Consider the following 26,181-nt stretch of genomic DNA (forward strand, 5'->3'; position numbering starts at 1 on the left):
TGTATATTATATTTATATTTCTGCCGTTAAAGTTTCAATCAAACTTTAGGTATACATCATGTCATCATCATGGCATGAAATAACACCGGAAATTCATGCATAAATCGTATAGGATTTACAGACTGAAGTATATATGCACCATTCTGAAACAGACTATAAACGTAAACATGATCTATAGTTAGTGTCAGAAAACAAAATAAAATACATAATTCAATGCATATTTGAGTATAGTAACAGAACACTTTTAAAATATGAAAGCAACTATAACAAGTTTGACACAAAATTTTATATAATTATGTACCCTGCATGGCAAGGTAATAATTCACTACTGACAACTTGAAAGATATTTTCTTTCAAATGTTAGCAAAATATGTCATGAAAGCTCAATAATATACACCCTTTAAGTATGATAATTAACATTTAACTTTGAGTGACTTTCCACCATTACATACTTACTGCTATTTTTCAAAGACACAAATTTTCTATACAGGTAGCATACTATACATCCTCAATACTCCAGTGGTTACTATCACTGTAATTATAACCACCCATGGTATATGTATGTCAAAGCAAAACTGAAGGATTTGTGAGTGATTACAGATGAAAAAGTAGATTGGTCCTATGTACCTGTGGTCGCCGGTGTAACTTTGACATTGAGTATTGCTGTCTCTATTCCGAATTTGCTATTACAGGTAGCATACTATACATCCTCAATACTCCAGTGGTTACTATCACTGTAATTATATCCACCCATGGTATATGTATGTCAAAGCAAAACTGAAGGATTTGTGAGTGATTATAGATGAACGAGTAGATTGGTCCTATGTACCCTGTGGTCGCCAGTGTGGCTTTGACATTGAGTATTGCTGTCTCTATAATCTTCAAAGGAAATCTCTGCAGGCCTGTGATTGGTCACCTTTTTCTCAGTTTTGCTACATTCCTTGGGTGGACAGTGATAATAACCCCTTTAAAATTGAGGATGTCCTGAACGCCAAATGGAACTTTTGCAATTCTATGTAAAGAATAGTTTATAGCGAGTCAAAAGAAAAAAAAAGACAATCAACAAGTCCAACCGAGAAACTCAGGCCAAAGACAAATTCTAAATCTAATAACGAAAGCAGATAAATGTAAACATCATTCAGTGACATAGATTCAGTAGAATAGAAAATATTGCACCTTCACAGTTCTAAACTGTTTACATCTATAGCATATATCAGAAATGTCTACAGTTTATTCAAAGATTATTCCTTAAATTAAAGTTGATTTCTTATTTTACCAGTTTGTGGGCAAACAAACATACTGGGTAGCACCAGTGTTTCATCAGATCAAAATTAGAATGGTCCATTTTTCATTTCAACAAATTTTATTGACATGCTGTTGCAGTCAAAAGGATTAAATAACATCAAAGCCTATATAAATTCTTTCCTTGTAGAATGGTCCATATGTAATCCATCTGATTAAAGTCATTTGTTTGTACTCTGTACATTACTAGAATATTCTGTATTTGCATATTACAAGAGTTATCTGCCCTTGCGGGTAGGTATTGATTGTGATGTCATGTGTTTCTGAGAAAATCACATGAATTGCGATCACAAAATAATGACGTAACGATCAATACCTACCTGCAAGGGAGCTAACTCTGTAATATGCAAAGACGGAATATAGCTATACTGCGCCCAAGGTCACAATCAGATTACAAACATTACAAACAGTTACTAAGTATTTGACATTGACCAATGAAAAAATAAAAAAAAAATTTTGGCACCGCCTCGGAAACAAAATAGACAGCAAGATTTAATAGAGAATTAGTAGCCAATTGTATCAATATTTACACATGAATTGATTTAGCTACAAAATGTAGCTACAACTTGTTTGTTTTATGTTTCAGGCAGTTGTAATGACAACATATAATAGCCATAGGAATTGTTCAGGGTTTCTAATGTATCTTGGAATCCAAGAGATGATGTCACATTCAGTCTTGCTCAACCAGACTCTTGTTGACGATGCATGCTATGCCAGACAGAGAATACAGTACCTAAGTATCTGGATGAACGAGACTGATGTCACACCAAAAATTTCATATGCAACCTGCTGATTGGCTAATGACAAAGGTCGTAACATCATGACCCCGATCATGCAGGTGTCATCAGATGTTCAGGTGTGGAAGGAATCAAGCCATGAACAGACGGTTTTAATCAGATTGCTCGACTAAGCTGGCAGCTAGAGGGAGTAGATTTCTAAATGACAAATACACAACAAAGTAGATAAAATTATCTAAAAAAATATAAATCTATAAGAACAAAGCTATCAAACTTATATTCACCCCTGAAAACATATTTAAACTCTTCCAATTCTGAGACAAGAAGAGTTGATTATCTGAGATAAGGGGTGAAGTTGTATGTATCTCTTAAACAAGTGCAACAATTCATATCAACAAGCAATAACCAACAAAACATAGTCTACAAAAATAATATTTGGGATTCTTGAAGCAATGCTTGGCGCCCACTTTATTAATACCCTCTCACATACATAAGTATCCACAAACATTCAAAGCATTGAAGAGTACAAGGTGAAACTACCAAGGAAACACATAGTAAACAAATTTTTGCAGCAACTTAAAATTTGCATTTTCATACTTGAAGACTTTTTAATAATTTAAAGAGATGTAGTTCTACTCTTCCTTTGGACTTAATATTTGGGGGCGAACATATTTTGCGATTTTTAATTGCTTGCTTAATAGAAAATTTTATTACATGGAAATAAGTTGGTGTTTTTAGGCATAAAAGATTTCCAGATTTCTTCACAGCAATCGTATATTAATATATTTGTCAATTATCCCTCGTTCCTAGTGATAACCGTGCATTTGTTCTCATATTTGCATAAATCAAATTCCTGATTAAAAATCTTTGAATGAAACAATAACTTGCATAGAGAGAATAAACACTGCATCAGACTTGTAATGATTGTGTGAGACTTTTAGTAACTATTTCACCCCTGAAGACACATTTAGGCTATTCCAAATCAAAGACTAGACCAGTCCATTATGTAATTTAAGGGGTGAGTGAGTTAAAGATGCTCCACCGCCGACAGAGCATAAATGATATTCATCATTAAAACAATAATTGGTGTTTAATCGTGTTTATATATGTCTAATTAACACAAAAAATAATATGAAATAATTTATTTCGCCTTTGGTGCATGCGCAATCAGTACTTCATTCCATATAGGATATAGTGACACGGAATTTTTTCGGGATGCAATTAATTATTTTTCATAATTTTAACTTGAAGGAAAATTAGAAGCTCAAACTTTTCAATGGTGGTAATGGTGTAAAGTAAGTAACTTTTTTTAACTGAAGAAAAATAATAAATTGTCTGCTCCTGTTTTTGATAGTGAAAAAATACCATTTGTCAGCGGTGGAGCATCTTTAACTACTATCCAGAGCATATCATCATCAGAAAACTTCACTTAAAATGTTGACGGAGATGCAAAATCACTTTAAATAGCCTATCCCATGTACATCAAACTCTAATTATCACGAAAACAAAATAGAAAACCTCTACAAACTGGTATTTAATACCTTACAAGTGAAAATATGGACTCTCTTTCAAATTAAATGCAACACTTTTGTTTCACATTAACCAGAATATTAGTTAACCTGGGAGGAAAGGATAGAAAGAGTTTGATCATGTTGTGAACATTTTGAGTTGTCTCCCCTTTAGGAGTAAATTTTATATGAAGTTTTAAAATACCTATTTCAATGAATAATGCCTAAATACAGAGTTGTCTACCCTTGATCAGCAGAGAAAAAAATATGTAATATAAGTAAATGTTTAGAATTTACATAGCTCCTTTTGTACTTAGGGTTCAGGGTTTGATCTGGGTTTTTTTTTCATCGATGGGGTCCTTCTCAGATAAACTTAGATTCCATCGATGTAATTGGAATGGAGATTCAGAAATTAAATGCTATTGGAACAGAGTAAAAATAAACAGTAATACTGTGCATTAATTGGTATTACGGAAGAATACAATTAAATGCTACACAGCCAGTTATTTTCACGATTAAACATTTTCCCGATTTTAACCTTAATGTTTTGATTAGGAACATTTCGCAATTTTGGTCACAATGGAATTGTAATTGACACATATTTCAATATTTCACATAACAAATTTTCGCAATTTAAGCAATATGTCCCAGGAAATCACAGAAATGTCATCCGCTTAAAAATAAACTGCAACACATTAATATATACCCTGTAACAAGGTGTGTTCAATGCGTTTGGGCGACACTGACAAAATTACTAAAGAAAAATATTTCAATATCTTGAGATCCTTGTAAAAATAAATTGACATTTTTAAGTAAAACTAAAAACTAAAAAAAAAATTGCATATATCATTAAGTATCAGTAAGCATACTGTTTGACATTGATATAATCTGAGGAAACTTTCAGCTAGCTGAATCTTCCCCCGGGAAACTTTCGGCAAGAGGGGGTGGGGAGAGAAAATTGGCTGTTACACCAGTAGATGTTATTTTTTTGCTTAAAATAGGATTAAGTTGTGGACTTGGATTCTGAATCAGTTATAGGTAGGGTAAGAAAATGTAGGAATCAAGTCCTTCAAGTTATTGCTACATAATAGTTATACCCTATCTGAGCATCCCGAGTCTTGTATACATAGAATTTTCTAGATACAAGTCACATTCATAGTTTTAAAAATTTAGATGAAAATTACAACATTTTTCATTCAAAAACTCATAAGAAGCTTTAAACCTAGTAGGATTTTCAGCTTTAAAGATTATATAATCTGAAAATTTCTCAAATACCTTGTTAACTCACATAGTTGCATTTATTTTCACAAAAAAATCTAAATCACTCACAAGTTCAAAATTCAATCATACCCATATAAAATCCTTTCCATAATCCTATCTAACACCCTTCCATTGAACACTTTCATATTTCCTACTTGGAAGCAGTGATGAACAATCAAATCAAATATTCACTATTTTGCACTCTTTTCATCATCTTCACTGAACACTGAAGTATTGTAAACAGCACAAGTCTGATACTCATAAATCACAGCCGTAATACACTTTGTTTTTACAACAATACACACATATATTTACCGATACTTTCGCCTGACCTATGCCAGAACCTTCAACTGAAAGCACTGGAGAATCGTCACAAACTACATAACTGTGTGATAAAACACAAAAGTCCTCCAGCATCATCAATTTTGAAAAGATGACTTTACAAGGCTTGGAGTTTTTCAACAGTATTCCGGTAGCTTTCTAGTTCCTGAACTACATACAAGAACTTTTTTATCAAGACAATATTTCTGCACTTAAAAAAACTTCTTAACTTCAAATTATTCATAGGAAAGCATTACAGAAATTGAGAAAAATTCTTTTAACCTTTTAACGTTTTTTAAACATTTGCTTCCATGGAGAATATTGAATTTAAGAAATTTCCTCAGGTTAAGAAACATATATGAATCTGGGGCCTGGCCCATAACAGCACCTAAGATATGTCCATATAAATCCACTTAACAATGGTAAGTCATTTATTGTTCATTTTGTCAGGCAGGACTTCAGCCTTCCTCTACTACGGTTAAACCAATCTCTCCTGAAGTTGTTAAAACGGTTCTAACTTTGTAATTTGCCTTCCATTGGTACGGCTAAACCAGTCTCTGCTGAAAGTTGTCTATAAACAGCATAGTGTAAAATTGCTACCTAGCTGCTTTCCATTTACACGGTTGGCACTGTTTCTCTTGAAAGTCTTTAAATGGTTCAACACATATGGCATTCCATTTACACAAGAAAAAATTATTTCACCATTTTCAGTCAAATTACAATGGCACATCAGAATTGGTAAGCTTTAATCCAAAAGTATCATCCATCGTGATTGGCTGACACCGTTTCAAAAGGTGTAATTTCATTAGTAGAGCAGTCGTTGCTATAACGATGTCTCATTAGGTGCTGGTCGGGACTGTGACATCACCACTTCTGGTTCCTGTAGGGCTAGTTTTTTACCGATCAGTTGAATCTGACAAAGGAAAGTCATGAGTTTAATGATGTACAGCACAAAGGCTATTAAACATTCATATAATTAAAACTGGAATAAAATTGTAAATCTATGATTACTAATTTTTAAGCTTCTCTTTCAAAACAAATGGGATTAATTCATACACCAAGTGATACTCGATAACGATCGTGCGGGACTAGTATCCCTAGTGGTGATGGAACGTAACTCTTTGTAATCTTCCTGCTGAAATGATGTCAGCACAGGATATCATCTTTTGATGTCATTCCATCACCAATAGGAAAAAAAAACCCTGCAAAAACGTCATCAGGTATCACATGGTACATGAGTAAGTCCCAATAGCAAAACCACCACCAGATATTTATGAAGAGCAAAGCTTGACTCTAGTAGTCTATGTTAATGTTGATTAAAATTCTCGGAATCCTAGTTTTATCACTGAAAGTTTTGTCCATACCCAAAATAACAAATATCTGTGCAGAAATCAATGTCAGTTGTTTAGAAAAACAGCAGTAGAACACATGCTTTTACACCTTCAGCAACACCGACTGATTGGTTCTATAAGCTGCCCTCTCTCTTTAAGAAACAAACTTACAAGCCAAAAACTAATCTATTTGTTTGATACAAAAGTTGTAACACTGTAATTAAGACATTACATGACTAGGTTAGCATTTGCTTCATGTTTGAATTTACCTCTAGACTATTTCATTCTTTCACCCCTCTAACTCAACAATGAACTGCCCCAGTCTTTGGTTTGGAAGAGTTCATTTGTAGGAACAGTGAGGAACTAATTGGTAATTATTTGTGAAAGAGGTAAATATTTTCAAGGTAGAAATAATAGAAAACTAACGATTCAAAGAAATGATGACGTTTAACAACATAAAACACCCAATACCTGTGTATCGTACCGCTCTGTTAACGCCTGCATCTGTAGTTCCATCCTCTTTAGTTTACTCTGGTATTTCTTCTTTGATTTGTCAAAGGCCGATATCAAGGCACTACACAGAACAAAATGGACAAAATTAAACTCCTAAGTAAAGTTATAATAAATATCATACTCTGTTGGTAAATCTACAGAATTCCTGATAGTACATCAAAAAATACCTCTAAACAAGAAGAAACATTACTGGATACTTATAACTTATTCACCCCCGATATTTCATAAAAGACTGGTCTAATCTTTGATTTAGAAAAGTCTAAATTTTTCTTCAGGGGAAATGGATTAATATGTATTTTGAATAAACTCAACTCAAACATGATGCCTATTTTATTGGTTAGTATGGTTATAGATTCTCCAGAGCCTAACTCGATTTACTCTCTTCTGCTTCCAGAATATAACATCCGTTCACTCTATTTATAGCCGTTGTATTTCTTGAAACTCCTCTGTCTACATGCTGGAAGATTTTCTGAAAAGATTTCTCTTCTTAGAAGAGCGCAAATCGAGTTGAGCTCGGTACTTCTATGCAACTCATACAAAAACTACTTTTAACAGTAATTTTCTTATTCAAAAGCAATTAGAGATAATGAATTTGCTCAATACTGAGGTAAACTTTGCACAAAAATCATATATTTCTTTACAATAATATTCAGACCAAGATATGACCTTGATTTGACCTTGAACTAACCTGTTTGCCCGTTTTAGGTCATTAACAAAGTCAGCTGACTGCTGATGTCGGATTTCAGAATTTCTTGATAATTTCTCAAGTGTGACAACCAATTCTTGAACACGAGCCTTTAACTTCTTTTCTCGCTTGGCTGCTTCGGATAGTTCCTTTGCTAAATCAGGATTACTGGACATATAATCCACCAAAGAAAATCCTGCATTTTCTTCATCCTGCAATTGTTTGAAGAAAGAATATTAAATCTTGATTGTCTTAGCTTGAGCCCTTACAATTTGGAAATACTCTAAAGCGATAATTTATGCTGATCAAAATTTTCACATTCTGGCTTTCGGGGTATGCATAACTAATTCACTACTCATAAATTCCATGAATCAAATTTTTACGATCATAGCAATGTCATGCAAATACCCTGCATATTTTTGTAGTTGTATTTCATATCTGCAAAGTTAACTAAGAATCATAAAATTCAATTTAACTGTAAACCTGGCGAATACTAGCCGCAATATACCACTTGGCTAGAGAGATCGGTTGAGTGTCAGACTGGTAATCTTGAGGTCCCAAATTCGACCCCTGGCAAAGGCAGTGATTAAATTTTTTATTAATCCTGCACCCTGTTACATTTCTAAAGTACATGTTACCCCATCATACCACTTGGCTAGAGATAACTTCTCTGTAGCTTGATCAGTTGAGCATCAAGACTAGTAATCCAGAGTCCCAAAGTTTGATCCCCAGGGAAGAGTTCTTAAATTCATATAAAATCCTGCACTCTGTAACACACATATCACTTAACATTATCCATTATTGCTACCATGGGTGTGTAATGGGTTGGTTACCTGAGGTTGTCTCCCTTCCCTCTCCTGTAGCTCACACTTTAGGTGTTCTATCTGTAACAGATGAGCTTGCTCCTCCGACTCTCGACTCGACAACTTCAGTTCTAGGGCACGCTTCTCCTTCTCCAATAAGTAATTACTTGATTTTAGTTCTGTCTTCTCTTCCTGAAATCAATAAAACAGTTCATAACTAGAACTGTCACCAGAGTTGACGACTAATGCCTCCGCTCCATTAATAGGAGACATTGCAGAACACTATATAGTTTACTCAACTGCCTTATATGTCAGGATTCTGGGTACCAAATTTTATCAAAATCTGTCAAGTAATTTAGGAAGAGATTGCTGGACAAAGGTTGTGTCTTTAGGAAGAGATTGCTGGACAAAGTTGTGTCTACAGACAGACAGACGGATGGATGGACTGCTGGACAGACAGGCGGATGGATGGACTGCCGGACAGACAGACAACCGGATTCCAGTATCCCCCCCTCCACTTTAATTTTATTGCTAGGGGTATAATTATACATGTAATTTTTGGATAATAGACAAAGATTATGATGGAAACTACATCGAAATGTACAAATGGGAACTCCAGAATAAATTTTTTACACAGCATGGAAGTTCAAAATTTTGTTTCCGTTTACATTAGCATTTACTTTCTGGTATAAAAATATACCTACCAACAAGGGCAAATAACTCTGTCATATGTCACATATACCTACCAACAAGGGCAAATAACTCTGTCATATGTCACATATACCTACCAACAAGGGCAAATAACTTTGTAATATGTTACATATACCTACCAGCATGGGCAAATAACTCTGTAATATGTCATATATACCTACCAACAAGGGCAAATAACTATGTTATATGTCACATATACCTACCAACAAGGGCAAATAACTCTGTAATATGTTACATATACCTACCAGCATGGGCAAATAACTCTGTAATATGTCATATATACCTACAAACAAGGGCAAATAACAATGTTATATGTCACATATACCTACCAACAAGGGCAAATAACTCTGTAATATGTTACATATACCTACCAGCATGGGCAAATAACTATGTTTATATGTCACATATACTTACCAACAAGGCAAATAACTCTGTCATATGTCACATATACCTACCAACAAGGGCAAATAACTCTGTTATATGTCACATATACCTACCAACAAGGGCAAATAACTATGTTATATGTCACATATACCTACCAACAAGGGCAAATAACTCTGTAATATGTCACATATACCTACCAACAAGGGCAAATAACTCTGTAATATGTCACATATACCTACCAACAAGGGCAAATAACTATGTTATATGTCACATATACCTACCAACAAGGGCAAATAACTCTGTAATATGTCACATATACCTACCAACAAGGGCAAATAACTCTGTAATATGTCACATATACCTACCAACAAGGGCAAATAACTCTGTCATATATCACATTTACCTACCAACAAGGGCAGGTAACTCTGTAATATGCAGGTACAGAATAAAATGTAAATAAAACGTCCGTAATATGCAGGTACAGAATAAAATGTAAATAAAACGTCCGTAATATGCAGGTACAGAATAAAATGTAAATAAAACGTGACCCAACATTACCTTCATCGCCATTAGCTCTTGCATTAAGACAGCATTTTCCAGATCAAGTCGCTGTGTCTCCACACTTCGTTGGTTTTCCTGGATTTGAGGCTCCAGGTGTATACTCTCAATCTCCATGATCGTAGATTTAACCGTAGCTCGACTATTTTTAAGGCACTGTATATACTCCCTGATTCTCTGTTCATCATTCTTATTAAAGTCTCCTTCCATAGCAGCACCAGCCTTAGAACTTGAGCCACTAAACAAAAATCAAAGTAGTGAAGGTACTCATGCAGAGATGGAAGATTCTGTAATAATGCGAGTGGATGAGTAGGTTTAGAAATTGTTATGTTACCAAAATTAGATAGTGTTCTAGAAGTATAAGGGAGAGAACTTACTAGTAAATAGGCTATGCCTGCTGCTCGATACTTTCAAATATTTTTTTTTAAATAGAATTTGTTGAAATTAAAATTGAAGTATGTCCTACATCTCTTGTAAAAAGGTCTTTGAATGAACAGCCAGAAATGATGTATCGGATAATAACTTCTGAGTGAATTGCAAGTCAGAAATGATGTCTCAGTAGATAGTATACCTGGAGCTGGCCATCTCCTCCCACGGATTGTTGGACGCCTGGGCTCCGCTATAGATCCCCATACTTCTATCCAGCTTCAGTAGTAGATGCTTAACCATGTTTTCCGCGGTTCGTCGACTTTGGGAAACTCGCTGGGCCATGGCTTCCATCTGAGCAGGATCTCTTTGTGTTCCTTCAGCTGATATATGGTAAGGTCAGAAAATGATTAGGTTGATTCTTTCAATAATTCAATGTCATTTCTGTCAAAGTGACTTTATTACTAATATTTGTTGCTATGGACAGTACTGAACTCTTTTGAGCTGAAGATTGAGCAGTTTGTTATTTCGTGGAAACAAATTCTACACAAAATGATGCATCCGCACTGATAATTGCACTGATAATTGCATAAAGAATGCATTCAAAATGTGTTGAAAAATGCAATTGACCACCGCTTTTGTAAATGTAGCATTTAACTATATTAATCGAATGGGGAGCCACAAGTCCAATCAGCCTAGTTCATTACAATTGGCACTAGTTCGGCTGTTAAATTATTAGTCATGGGCATCAGACTAGTGCTTGAAGTCGCAGACTGCTTCCATCCTAATATATTGTATTGTTGTTCAATTTTGAACTGATTCGCTTGGGTTTATTATCAAGAATTGGGAAACGTTATTCATACAACCAGCAACAATATGTAAAACCATGATTTTGATTAATTTTGCTAGTAAATTTTGCGAATTGGGTTAAATTCATGAATCTAGCAAAATTAAAGCCACGGAGAATATTAACAACTATACACTATGTAACTGTCAAACCTTGACATTATATCTTTGTTATTAATGATATTAATGCTCACAAATCCTAAAATATATTTGTTTTTATATTCCCTCTTGGACCTTAATCCACAAGCATTTATGTTGCTTCTAGATTCTTGTACAGTAAACTATGCATTATTTTTATATGACCTTGAACTTCATGACATGACCTTGACCTATTTTACTGACCTTGACCTGTCAATCCTGCAGCTTGACAGTTACACAGGACCACAGCTAACTCGCTCTCCACCAGACCAAGTAACACATCGTAAGCTTCCATTGTCTGATCCGAGTACCCAAGGGCTAACTGTAGCGCCGTGTGGTTGGACTCGTATTTACCCATCAGCACCGTTAAACGATCCGTCATTGATTTACTCTCCTCTAACGTAAGCAGCAACAAGTCGTTCTGCGACTTTAAATTGTCTATCTTACTTTGAAGTCTTTCGAATTCTAATTCGAATTCGTTTAGTTTATTGTCGGACATTTCATTTCCACACTTGTACAATGTCTGTAATATTTCCTGCATATTAGAACACTCCTGTAAACTTTGTACTAAATGTTCTGCAACCTTCGTGTTGGGTAACTGAAATAAATATGAAAGAAAATTTTAAAATATGGGTAATGAGCGTGAGTTTATTTTGTTTTACACCGTATTAAAGTGTCATTTCAGAATGTGCTAAGTTTAGTAGGAAAATGCTTAATGAGAGAAAAACAATTGATATGGGGCAAGGAGGTAAACCTAACAATGTAGACAAAATATATCGTTGAATTTTCAACACAGTCTGCTCCTTTATCAACAAACACAGTTACATGATATAGAACGAACAATACAAGAAGACAAAGGAGACATACACTTAATCAAACACTATCAACCCTCTGGTGAGCTGAGACTGAAAGTGGAATCTAGTGAGGTTAGGGCATGATGTTATAAAGAACACACAATAGAAATTGTTAAAATGGGAATTATTAATCAACTATATATTTCGTAACTAACTACACCCCCGCGCAGGTTATGATCTATCCCAGAGGTGGATGGCTAGTGTATGTCAGAACACTTTTACCACATAGCTCTGTCAGTAATAAAAAGCAATCAATGTTTTATGATTGATCACCAGAAAAACGTCAATAGCTGTCAACTCATCTATCACACAAATATATGGTTATACTTATATGTTTATATTGACATTTAGGATTTTATGAAATTTAAACTTTTTTTTTTTAAATATTTTTATAAGGTAAATAAATAATTTACAAATGACATTGAAATTGAAATAATCAGAAACTAGATTCAATAATCAAAGATTAATTTATAATCAATTAATTTAGAATATCACATATAATAATTTTGTCCCTAGTAAAAAGATTATACATATCATCTATTACATATATTAAAACAACCCTTTAAGTATTACTCTTAGAGTAAAAAACATCTAGAGTTGTGTCCCTTGCATAAGCGCTTAAATTTGTAGAGGTTTCATAAAACGAACCTATTGGCATCATTGTAATTAATATTTTCTTTGCAAATGATCTTCAGGATATTTACTAAGTGGTGCTATTTTGGATAAAGTATACAATAAAAAATACCCAGATGTTGGTATGATAAAGTAGTGATTATTTCACAGTGTTTTGAGTTAGTAGATTTCAGTAAAGTCTCACCCCTGCTGAGCTAATTTCTGCCCCTAGGATTTGCCGTTCACTAGCACAGGTTTTCAGCTTCTTCAGCTCCGCCACCTTGGCAACAGGGAATGACTCATTCGTGGAGGAAGCCGGTGTCGACCTGGAAACAAAAAATAAAACATACAAAAGAAACTTTCAAGCATCCTCTTTAAAGTTAGATCATTCAGTAAAGTCTTGATTAACTGTATAATTAAGGTTATTTATGGATGAAACCTGACGGACAGCTTATCCATTTAGGATTGTCTCCCCTATATAATATCTGACTGACAGCTTATCCATTTAGGATTGTCTCCCCTATATAATATCTGACTGACAGCTTATCCATTTAGGATTGTCTCCCCTATATAATATCTGACTGACAGCTTATCCATTTAGGATTGTCTCCCATGTATAACATCTGACTGACAGCTTATCCATTTAGAATTGTCTCCCCTGTATAACATTGTCTGACAGCTTATCCATTTAGGATTGTCTCCCCTGTATAACATCTGTCTGACAGCTTATCCATTTAGGATTGTCTCCCCTGTCTCCCCTCCAACTGCTATTAATGATTGTAAGGTTTGTTTTACACAAAAATGATATAAACAAACATCTATAAGCATGAAATAAATGTACTTGGAAACCTATAGAAAACATATACAATTTGGCAGAGTGATTCACTGCAGCAGTGCTCCAAAAGCATACATAGGGACCATTGTACCTGGTGGAAAGCATATTAGACTGGGTACGTATACACATTCTAACCGACCAGTGTAAATGTATCTGGCCTAATATACTTTCTGCCAGGTACAAAATGGCTACTATGTATGCCAGTGGAAAGTATAGCAGATCAGTTCCGTGTATTCTTTCTAACTGGCCAGAGAGTAAAGTAGCTCGGATATGTCACTTTGTTCTAACCAGTCAAAAAGCAGAGTTACCTGGGTATATATTTTGTTCTAAGCAACAGGAAAGCATAGTAGCTGGGATATGTATATTTGTATTAAGCGGCCGTAATGGATAGTAGCTTGGGTACGTATTGTCGTTCTAACCGACCAGAGATTAAAGTATCCAGGATACATAATTTTTTTCTAACCAGCCGAAAAGCACAGAGGCTTGGGTATGTATATTCATTCTAAGCGTCAGGAAAGCATAGTAGCCTGAGTATTTGTATTCGTTATAACCAGCTGGAAAGTATAGTAGCCTGGGTACGTTTATTCATTTTAACCAATGGGAAATTGAAAGCATAATAGCCCTGGAACTTATATTCCTTCTCACCTATCTCCACTGGGTGTAAGGTGTTGTGGTTTTGTCGGTGTGGCTGTCCGACTGTGCTGGGGACTGGAGGCGAGGTCATAAGGCTGCTGCCGCGACTGAATATCCTTCACCTAAAATTTATAATAGATAATCAGATTCTAAAAAAAATTTCATAGCTTAAATAAATCATGGTCATGTCCATAATAACATTCATATGTCAAGGTTGTGAACATTCAATCAAAATAGAGGCCAGGGTTGTGTTTGTAACCTTTACAATATAAAAATTCATATTAGCATTCTCTGGAATCTGTCCATTGCTGCCTTATACATATTAAGCTCCGCCTTCTTTATTTGCATATTCATTTACCATTCTCTTAAACCTTTCACTCTCATCTCTAATACTGTCAAGGTCAGCCTTATATTTATGAAGCTTCATCTCCATTATTTGCATATTTATTTACCTTCCTCTTAAACCTATCTCTTTCCTCTCTAATACTGTCAAGTGCTGCCTTATACATATTAAGCTCCGCCTCCTGCCTGCCAATCTGCTCCTGCATGGTACTAGTCTCCGCCCTCAGACTGTTTATTTCCTCCTGCAGGTAAGCAGGCTCTGGGAACTCGTTTGGAGGGGGCGGGGGTGGCGGATGAAAGGTTGCTGGGCGGGGATCTCGAGGGGGTGGAGCAGGTGGGGGCGTTGATTCAAAATCAAATGCCTCCATCTGTTTGCAAGCCTACAAAATTATAGAAACATGAGCACCAATACCAGTTAATTGAATGCAGTATATAATGAAACTTGCCTTAGTGACCACCTCTATATAAAGACCACTTTTTAATACAAGAGGCCCAGAGGGCCTGTATCGCTCACCTGGTTTTTTGTTAGTAATTATCACAAGACTCTGACAATTAGAAAAATAAGCAAAATTGACTCCCAAAGTTTTTAATTTTGAATCACAACCATACAATGATGCTATTGGATAACATACAAATATGCTATCCAATACATAGGTTTCAGAGACAAAGTAATTTATATGAAAGTAGTAGCCTAATTGACCTTTTTGACCTCGCATCTATTGCCGTCTAAGGCCCCGGGGGTCAGCCCTATCATTTGTACAATTTCAAATCCCAACCCTATAAGGATGCTACCATTGCATTATAAGTGCTCTTCCATTCTTAGTTGCAGAGAAGAAGTCTTTTATATGGAAATACACTAAAATTAACCCCTTTTGACCCCACCCTTCGAGGCCCCTGGAGGTCAGCCCCATCATTTGCAAAATTTTGAATCCAAATCCTATAAGGATGTAACCATTGCATTATGGGCGTAATCCCATGATAAGTTGCAGAGAAAAAGTCATTTATATGGAAATTGACCACTTTTGACCCCGCCCCTCAGGCCCCCGGGGGTCAGCCCCTATCATTTGCACAATTTGAGAATCCCCACCCTATAAGGATGCTACCATTGCATTATGGGTGCTATACCATGCTTAGTTGCAGAGAAGAAGTCGTTAATATGGAAATATCCAAATTGGCCCCTTTTGACCCCGCCCCTCAGGCCCCCCAGGGGGTCAGCCCCATGATTTGCACAATTTGGAATCCCAACCCTATAGAATGCTACCATTGCATTATGGGTGCTATACCACGCTTAGTTGCAGAGAAGAAGTTCATTTATATGGAAATAGCCAAATTGACCCTTTTGACCCCGCCCCTTCAAGCTCCCAGGGGGGGTCAGCCCTATTCATTTGCACAATTTTGAATCCCCACCTCTATAAGGATGCTACCATTGCATTATGGGTGCTATACCATGCTTAGTTTTAGAAAAGAAGTCGTTTATATGGAAATAGCCAAATTGGCCCCTTTTGAACCCGCCCCTCAGGCCCCCGGGAGGTCAGCCCCATTATTTGTACAATTTTGAATCCCCACCCTATAAGGATGGCTACCATTGCATTATGGGTGCTATCCCACGCATCTAGTGGTTTCAGAGAAGAAGTTGTTTATATGGAAATAGCCAAATTGACCCCTTTTGACCCTGCCCTCAGGCCCCCCCGGGGGTCAGCCCCATACATTTTGTACAATTTTGGAATCCCAACCCTATAACGATACTTACCATTGCATTATGAGTGCTATCTCTTGCTTTAGTTTCAGAGAAGAAGTCGCTTTTACTGAAAAATAGCCAAATGGACCATCCCTTTTGACCCCTGCCCCTCAGGACCCCAGGGGAGGTAAAGACCCATCATTTGCGGACAATGATTTTGAAATCCCACCATTATAAGATGTTGACTACCATTGCATTATGGGTGCTTAACTTCCCGGATGCTTTGGTTTTCAGAGAGAAGCAGTCGTTGTATATGGAAATAGCCAAAAATTGACCACCTTTTGACCCCTGCCATCAGGCCCCACTGGGGGCTGCACCATCATCTGTACCATTTTGGAATCCCCACCCTAGTATATGATTACAACCATTGAATGTATGTGTGGCCTATCTCTTGCGTAGTTCGCAGAGAAGAAGTCGACTTTTATGGAAAATAGCACAAATTGACCCCACATTTGACCCACGCCCCTCAGGCTCCCCGGGGGGTCAGCCCCATCATTTGTACAATTTTGAATCCCAACCATATAAGGATGCTACCATCTGCATTATGGGTGCTATCCCATGCTTGGTTTTTCAGAGAAGAAGTCGTTTATATGGAAATAGCCAAATTGACCCCACTTTTGGCCCCGCCCCACAGCCCCCGGGGGATCAGCCCCATCATTTGTACAATTTTCAGTTTGTAGTTGCCCATAAGGATGCTACCAGTCAATATTTTGTTGAAATCCGACCAGTGTTTATGGAGAAGAAGTCGATTGTTGCGGGTATCGCCCGTTGCGGTATCCCATAAGCTCACCTCGTGTTCCTTCGGACCAGGTGAGCTAAAAACCAGTTTTATTTAGGTCCAAAAGGATCAATTTAAACACTATTCAAGCTATTTAAGGGTATAAGAACCATATTTATTCTTTATGGGAGTATATGGTATATATTTCAGTTAATATTTGCTATAGAATGGGAGTATATGGTATATTTTAGTCATTATTTGCTTCCGACTCTGAATATAAAATCATGAAGTACTAGTGATCAGGTAGTGAGCCAGTGTTTGATATAGACAATTGATGTATTGGATGAACAAATGTTCAGTAAATACAGTCAAACCTGCCTTAGTGACCACCTCTGTATAAAGACCACCTGCTTAATTAGACCGCCTTCTTAAGTTTCTTAATGACAAATTGTATTTAGAAATCAAAATATTAATTCTTATCAAAGAACTTTAAAATTTTCAAAATATTTTCATAAAAAAATCTGAACATGAAATTTTTTTAAACTCAACAGATATGTCCAAAATATGCACCATCTACCCTGGTAATTAGAAACCTAAATAATTTATTCTTGTTAAAGAATTTTAATTTAAATTTCAAAATATTTTGATAAAATAAAATAATTGAAAAATCTGAAGATGGCATTGTTGATTTTCAATCAGGAATTCAGTAAAGAATGCGTAGTTCTGAATTTCTTCCGAGATCTGTTTCCCTCTGGGATTTCACTTCATGGTACGATTTACACAAACTATTGATTTCTGAGTGATGTTATCTTAGAAAGCAGACTACAGTACAGTGGAGAATCAGTTGTCTTGTAATGCAGTTATGGTGCATGCTCGACTGCAAATGGCAGACTTTCAATTTACGATGTCTAAAAAGGGATCCCATGCAACAGTTGTATATTCACTTTGAAAGAAATCAATTTCAAATACAAACGTAAAAAAATTTGTTTGGTTTGATAAGTTTACTTAAGGATGTGCCAGGTTTAGGTAGTGGAGGAAATCCGGAGAACCCGGAGAAAAATCATTGACCAGCAGGCAGTATCTGGAAACTGCCCCACATGGGATTTGAACTTGCAAAGGAGGGCTTGTGGTAATATGTTGTGACATCTTAATCACAAATGTAAAACAAGCAATCTCCTTAGTTATTTTAATGCATTTGAATGGGTTACATAAGATCTCCATTGGTTTGTTTAGCTTTGAGTCCTAGTAACCACCAGGGTCATGTAAGGACTTGCCAGGTTTGATGGTGAAGGAAAACCAGGGTACTGGAGCAAAACTACTGACCAGCAGTAAGTACCTGGAAATTACCCCACACGGAATTCCAGCTTGCCACCCATAGGTAGAGGGCTTGCGGTAATTATATTTCGGGACATCTTAACCATTTGGCAATCAAAGAGCGTCTCATTGAACAAACTTTATTTTTCTCCTGAAGATATATTTGGCATACATATTATTAAAAGTAAATACTAAGTTTTATGGAAAGGTTTAAAAAAGAGATGAATTTGTGGGCCAAAAAGGACAGGAATCATACATAATCCTTTATTTATTTATATTTACACTTTTTTTTCATTCATTTTTTTTTATTATAAAGCTCCTCTTTAAACAGATTTGCTTTGATTGAATCTGGGGTTTACCCATTTCTATTTATAGATTTAAAAATTTCTATTTATAGTACTACCTCCAGAGCTTTTTCTTCAATGCTATCATCCTCTCCAGTTTCATTGGCATCCTCTTCAAGATCCACAACCTCCTGGTCATCGACCACAACTGAAGCTATCCGCTTCCTTTCGTCTATCGCACTTTCTAATTCGTTGACAACTCGTGACAATTCTGAGTTCAGGTCATTTCCTACCTCAACTGAAAACAGATACACTTTTCAATAATTTAATCACATACTTTACACTCATATTTATTTGTTAGAAGTTCAAGAATATTTTTACATAGATTTTTACGACGAGCATAATGACATCATACACGAAAAATGTTTTAAAAGTGGTAGGCTACAGTCATTGGCCAAACTCAACTATGGGCATCATCTTATTTATACCAACGCGCCACATCTGATGCCTAATTAGTACTTCACAGAGTTATTAAAATTAAATCATACCTTTTGGATTTATGATGTCATATACCATTAACCTTTCACCTCTGGACCAGAATGGACAAATGATAGAATGATACCTTGCCTACCCTCTATCGCTTACAGTAAAACTTGTCTTAGTGACCACTTCTGCATAAAGACCACTTACCAGTTTAATGACATTTTAAGAGTCTGAAACAGCTAATTTCCACAAAACATGACCTGTATATAAAAAGGCTGTACATTTTGAAGTTCCAATTACTCTTCAACTCCTGACTCTTTCCAAATGTGATTTACTCTAGTTCTCTAATGACCTCTGACCCTATGACCTTTAACCTACCCATGCATGTAGCCTGTGATTCGCCGGCAATGTTATCCCGAGTACTGCTGCCTTATAAATGTGGGTGACCTCTGACCCTATGACCTATAACCTACCCATGCTAGCCTGTGATTCGCCGGCAATGTTATCACGAGTACTACTGCCGTATAAATGTGATTTATCCTAAGTGACCTCTGACCCTATGACCTTTAACCTACCCATGCTAGCCTGTGATTCGCCGGCAATGTTATCACGAGTACTACTGCCTTGTAAATGTGATTTATCCAAAGTGACCTCTGACCCTTTGACCAGAGTTAGCCTACCCATGCTAGCCTGTGATTCGCCGGCAATGTTATCCCGAGTACTGCCACCATTGTTACTCTTGGTGCTGTGGACGGCAGCGTCGGATTCCTCAACTTCTTCTTCCTCTTCTCTGGAAAATCAACAAGAAATAATACATTATCTAACACCACCACATCTTTGCATATTGCAGAGTTACCTCCCTTGCTTGTAGGTATCTTAATGTGACATCATTATTTTGCAAGCAAAAACTCATGCTGTTTACTCTGAAAAGTATGACATTACGCTCGCAAACATATGAGGTCACAATCAATACCTACCCCCAAGAGCAGATAACTCTGTAATATGCAAATACAGAATAAATGTCATCTATTACTCGACGTGAAACAACGATTTTGGTGTTTTTTTATCATCAAGATAAAAGTTCTTTGATGATCGAACCAAACTGATTTAAATTGTAAATTATTACTTTAAAAAAAAGTCTTGATTATGCAAGAAATTTATACAGTGAAACTTGCCTTAGCGACCACATCTGTATAAAAATCCCTTTCATAGGGCCCTATCGACCATTTATTTGACCTGTGTATAAAGACCACTCAGCTATAGAGACCAATTTCCACTTTTCCATTCCTTATTTTATTTTATTCTATTTACAACTCTTCCTTCTTTTGTTTTTTGAGGTTTTTTTTTATCATTTTATTTGGGGTTTTTTTTCCTATTTTTCTTGCATTTTTAAAATCATTTAAATATTTTCTGATGAGTTGAAACATTTTCTTAAAATGAAACACTTAAAATTATGAAATAACATCAAATCTTAAAACATCTTTTGTTATTCTAACTTAGATTTTATGAATTTTTCTTGAAGCTAACAAATCATTTGACAGAGAAAACATCATAAAGTGTGCATCTCATGCGTTCCGCCGACAATCAATTTTGTAAGACAACGATGCCCAGGTTTTATTTCCAACAGTTACACAGATCAATGTTGTGATTGGTCAGTTAGTGTTTTTATCGCCATAGGAACACAACCAAACTAGTAACAGTCTAATTATTGGTAAGATCAGAAAAAATCGAAATATGTGCAATCAAGTCTAATCTTTGGCAGCAGAAAAGCAGTGTGCAATAAACAGAACTGTCGAAGTCTGATAGCAAAGCTAGCTAGGGGTTTTATTGGCATAGACAAAGCTAGTTATAATAGTCTATCTCTACAAACAAGAGTCACATTGGGCCTGTACAGCCTAATGGTATTTATGTAGAGGAAACTAGTTACAATTATGTATCTCTACAAACAAGAGGCATACAGGGCCTGTACAGCCTAATGGTATTTATGTGGAGGAAACTAGTTACAATTATGTATCTCTACAAACAAGAGGCACACAGGGCCTGTACAGCCTAATGGTATTTATGTGGGGGAAACTAGTTATAATCATTTATCTCTACAAACAAGAGGCACACAGGGCCTGTACAGCCTAATGGTATTTATGTGGAGGAAACTAGTTACAATCATGTATCTCTACAAACAAGAGGCACACAGGGCCTGTACAGCCTAATGGTATTTATGTGGGGGAAACTAGTTACAATTATGTATCTCTACAAACAAGAGGCACAATGGGCCTGTACTGCCTAATGGTATTTATGTGGAGGAAACTAGTTACAGGTAATGTATCTCTACAAACAAGAGGCACAATGGGCCTGTACATTCTAAATGTGATAGTAATATCAGAAATATAGACGTGGAGAAAGCTATGTATCTCAGTTATCTATCTCTACAAATAAGAGGCACATTGGACCTGTACAGTCTTAAATCTAAACCCTTTTTAGTTACTCACTGGATAACGTTAATATGGTGACGTTCAATCTTTTTCCGGAGTTCTGCGATGACAGAGTGTAGTTCGGTGATTCTTTCCTCATATCGACCCGTCGTTTCCTCCAAGCGGTCTTGACAATTTTGCTGGAAACAAATGCGGTCAGCCTGCAAGGAAAATAATCAAGATTTTTATCATAAATGTACATCCTATTAACCCATTCCCCCCTGGCATTTTATAATGGACTGGTCTAGTCTTTGATTTAGGTGATCCTTGATGTGTCTTCAAGGGTGAATGAGTTAAAAGTCAGGGAAGTTTAACTCTTTCCATACTGTTGTTGACTTTAGTCGACAGGATTTTACCTTCTCTCTTCCCCGTTGTCAACTATAGTCGATAGGAGTTTACCTTCTCTCTTCCCCGTTGTCAACTATAGTCGACAGGATTTTACCTTCTCTCTTCCCTGTTGTCAACTATAGTCGATAGGAGTTTACCTTCTCTCTTCCCCGTTGTCAACTATAGTCGATAGGAGTTTACCTTCTCTCTTCCCCGTTGTCAACTATAGTCGATAGGAGTTTACCTTCTCTCTTCCCCGTTGTTGACTATAGTCGATAGGAGTTTACCTTCTCTCTTCCCCATTGTCAACTATAGTCGATAGGAGTTTACCTTCTCTCTTCCCCGTTGTCAACTATAGTCGATAGGAGTTTGCCTTCTCTCTTCCCCGTTGTCAACTATAGTCGATAGGAGTTTACCTTCTCTCTTCCCCGTTGTCAACTATAGTCGATAGGAGTTTACCTTCTCTCTTCCCCGTTGTCAACTATAGTCGATAGGAGTTTACCTTCTCTCTTCCCCGTTGTCAACTATAGTCGACAGGATTTTACCTTCTCTCTTCCCCGTTGTCAACTATAGTCGATAGGAGTTTACCTTCTCTCTTCCCCGTTGTCAACTATAGTCGATAGGAGTTTACCTTCTCTCTTCCCCGTTGTTGACTATAGTCGATAGGAGTTTACCTTCTCTCTTCCCCGTTGTCAACTATAGTCGATAGGAGTTTACCTTCTCTCTTCCCCGTTGTCAACTATAGTCGATAGGAGTTTACCTTCTCTCTTCCCCGTTGTCAACTATAGTCAACAGGAGTTTACCTTCTCTCTTCCCCGTTGTTGACTATAGTCGATAGGAGTTTACCTTCTCTCTTCCCCGTTGTCAACTATAGTCGACAGGATTTTACCTTCTCTCTTCCCCGTTGTCAACTATAGTCGATAGGAGTTTGCCTTCTCTCTTCCCCGTTGTCAACTATAGTCAACAGGAGTTTACCTTCTCTCTTCCCCGTTGTCAACTATAGTCGATAGGAGTTTACCTTCTCTCTTCCCCGTTGTCAACTATAGTCGATAGGAGTTTACCTTCTCTCTTCCCCGTTGTCAACTATAGTCAACAGGAGTTTACCTTCTCTCTTCCCCATTGTCAACTATAGTCGATAGGAGTTTACCTTCTCTCTTCCCCGTTGTCAACTATAGTCGACAGGATTTTACCTTCTCTCTTCCTTGTTGTCAACTATAGTCGATAGGAGTTTACCTTCTCTCTTCCCCATTGTCAACTATAGTCGATAGGAGTTTACCTTCTCTCTTCCCCGTTGTCAACTATAGTCGATAGGAGTTTACCTTCTCTCTTCCCCGTTGTCAACTATAGTCAATAGGAGTTTACCTTCTCTCTTCCCCATTGTCAACTATAGTCGATAGGAGTTTACCCTCTCTCTTCCCTGTTGTCAACTATAGTCGATAGGAGTTTACCCTGCCTCTTCCCCATTGTCGAATATATACTCAATATTGAAGTTTTATCTTCACAATAAATTTCCCATTATATCCAAATTTTCAATACAGTGATTTATGAAAAGTAATTTTAAGTTCAAAATAAACTTTTTGGATGCTAAATTAATATTTATTTTAATGATATATATTGCTTTAAAGGCAGAGGAACAAGATAAATCAAACAGAAGTCATCATCATCAACAAAATGGCGATTTATTGCACCTTCGTTCCAGGTTGCTATGGTAAAATTGTGATGTTGGCTTTAAATAATTCATAAGTTTATTTCTAAGTAAGCTGATATGAATAATAATTGATTGCATTAACCTTAATGTGTATAAATTAAATTTATTTGTACACAACAACTCGACATTTTGTTGGCATTTTCTCAAAAACTTCTGGAGGCGAGAATAATAACTACTCCCGGTATTAAGTCCGGAAAGAATATAAAGTATTGAAAGAGTTAAGCATGTGCCAGAGTTAGAGGTGGAGGAAAGTCGGAGTACCCGACCTACTGTCAGTAAATGACAATAGCTATGTCCCACGTGGGATACAAACTCAAAACCCAGAAGTGGAAGGCTAGCAGTAATATATGTGGCCCTAAATTTTCCATGACAGGGCCCAGTTTTCAAAAGGTGATTATAAGGCTATATAACAGTTTAACAAGAAATTTCCAAATCAAGATAAAATAATTTTTGGTAATCCAAATTTTATGGTTTTTTATAAGAATCTTAAGAAATGCATTCATTACTTACTTGCTGATTTTGGTGAAGATGAAATCACAAATTTTGCATTAATTGTGAAATGAAAATTTCACTAAGCATGTGATTAAGCTTATCATGCTTGGAACAAACTTGGCCCAGATGACAAAAAGAGTACAAGGAAATAATTTCATTGTAATGGGATCTGTTAACTATGACTGATATATTAACAATAGGAAACTACAAATATCTACCCTGACCAACTATACATTATCATTACTGCTTTTGTAGTCTGAAGAGAATTCATAAAATACCGCAACTTTTTATGAATTTTAAATTTATCCCATAGATAATCAGATGGAGTGTGAAATTTCAGACAAACCTGTGACTTGTTGAGTTGTTTTTCTAAACCGTCTCTTTCACTCGTAACGAACTGTAACCGGTTGTTCAACTCGATTAACTCCCCTTTCAATGACGTGATTGCTGCTAGATGAAGCTGTAAAGAAAAAATAAACATTCACAGTTTAACAAATTTAATACTTAATTTATACACAAATTCATTGAAAATTTGTGCAGCATCCTCTGATGTCAAGGTAACATTAGTGTTGTCATGGTGATGTGTTTCGATTTGTAACACATCAATATCAAACAGCCTTACAAAATGGAGGACTGACAGTGTTTCTCCTGTCTCTATAACTGTGGTCAAATATCTACCCCATTCCTTTTGGAAAATACCCCTTTGTTCCCAATTGCTGCATAAAATTCCAAATTACTGAATGATTGGCTCTTTTTTCTTTGTAAGAAGATTGCTTTTTATTCATTCTACCGGGTATGTACACATACACTCCTCTTCAGTACCCCTTAAATGTGAAGAATCACTGTCTTCTAAGTTGAATCAGGATTTTTTCTCAATGATTTGATATTTGTATATTATGTCATTACTATTTGTGTATTATATCATTACTATTTGTGTATTATATCATTACTATTTGTGTATTATATCATTACTATTTGTGTATTATATCATTACTATTTGTGTATTATATCATTACTATTTGTGTATTATATCATTACTATTTGTGTATTATATCATTACTATTTGTGTATTATATCATTACTATTTGTGTATTATATCATTACTATTTGTGTATTATATCATTACTATTTGTGTATTATATCATTACTATTTGTGTATTATATCTTTATAATTATGTGTATAAATGTTTTTTTCCGATTGCTAATACTTTCCATCATACACAGTAAGATGAAGTCAAATATCAAGCAACTGCTATGCTTAATGTAGAAAAGTTACGTATTTATGTGATTTCATGAAGGTGATGATGAAATATTTATGAATTAACCATCATCATACTATGAAAATATCAGGAAAAATCAGGAATTGTTCATGGCATATCTACAAACAATTCAATACAAATAGCTGACAAATAAATGTATACCGCTTCCAAATACTTTCACAGCCATACAATGATGAGGCCAAACAAAAATATGTATCTGTTTAGGGTTACATTGGCGAAAAAAACCAGGGTAGGTAAGTTGGGATGTTTTGTTTTGTTTTCTTTTTTTAAGTGTCTTTCACTCTAAAATAATGGCGGGAACTGGAGTCTGAGATCGAAATCCCGACTTTTAATTTTGTTTTTCTTAGAAAAGTGGGAAAAAAAAATTAGGGTGGGGGGTAAAATATTAGGGTTGGTCCCGTTTCCCTAAACAGACATATTAATTTTTTTGGCCTGATAAATAGTGTATAAATCTTCAGTTACCAAACAGTAACATTACTGAATAAATATATGAACTCTTTTTCATTCTTTTTAATCAAAACATCAACTCTTTTTCATTCTTTTTAATCAAAACATCAATTTCTTAAGATTAATCAAAACATCAATTTCTTAAGATTAATCAAAACATCAATTTCTTAAGATTAATCAAAA

The 26,181-nt window shown here is 35.9% G+C and overlaps 1 protein-coding gene across 3 annotated transcripts in view; it reads right to left on the reverse strand.

The window, feature by feature from the left end:
• Positions 1–2,581: 2,581 nt before the first annotated feature.
• LOC138306523 (colorectal mutant cancer protein-like) overlaps positions 2,582–26,181 on the reverse strand; it is a 70,600-nt gene continuing 47,000 nt past the window's right edge. For all 3 annotated transcript variants that reach the window (XM_069246978.1, XM_069246980.1, XM_069246979.1), the window contains 14 exons: positions 24,618–24,731; positions 21,763–21,905; positions 19,957–20,066; positions 18,913–19,091; positions 14,850–15,119; positions 14,410–14,519; positions 13,135–13,255; positions 11,668–12,061; positions 10,685–10,862; positions 10,114–10,351; positions 8,491–8,652; positions 7,661–7,869; positions 6,931–7,033; positions 2,582–6,041 (listed from right to left, as the gene is read on the reverse strand). In XM_069246978.1, the coding sequence (XP_069103079.1) occupies positions 5,952–6,041; positions 6,931–7,033; positions 7,661–7,869; positions 8,491–8,652; positions 10,114–10,351; positions 10,685–10,862; positions 11,668–12,061; positions 13,135–13,255; positions 14,410–14,519; positions 14,850–15,119; positions 18,913–19,091; positions 19,957–20,066; positions 21,763–21,905; positions 24,618–24,731 (2,421 nt within the window). In that variant the 3' untranslated portion in view covers positions 2,582–5,951. The remainder of the gene's footprint in view (positions 6,042–6,930; positions 7,034–7,660; positions 7,870–8,490; positions 8,653–10,113; positions 10,352–10,684; positions 10,863–11,667; positions 12,062–13,134; positions 13,256–14,409; positions 14,520–14,849; positions 15,120–18,912; positions 19,092–19,956; positions 20,067–21,762; positions 21,906–24,617; positions 24,732–26,181) is intronic.

Source organism: Argopecten irradians, chromosome 13, assembly GCF_041381155.1.
Source record: "Argopecten irradians isolate NY chromosome 13, Ai_NY, whole genome shotgun sequence".
Lineage (NCBI taxonomy): Eukaryota > Metazoa > Mollusca > Bivalvia > Pectinida > Pectinidae > Argopecten > Argopecten irradians.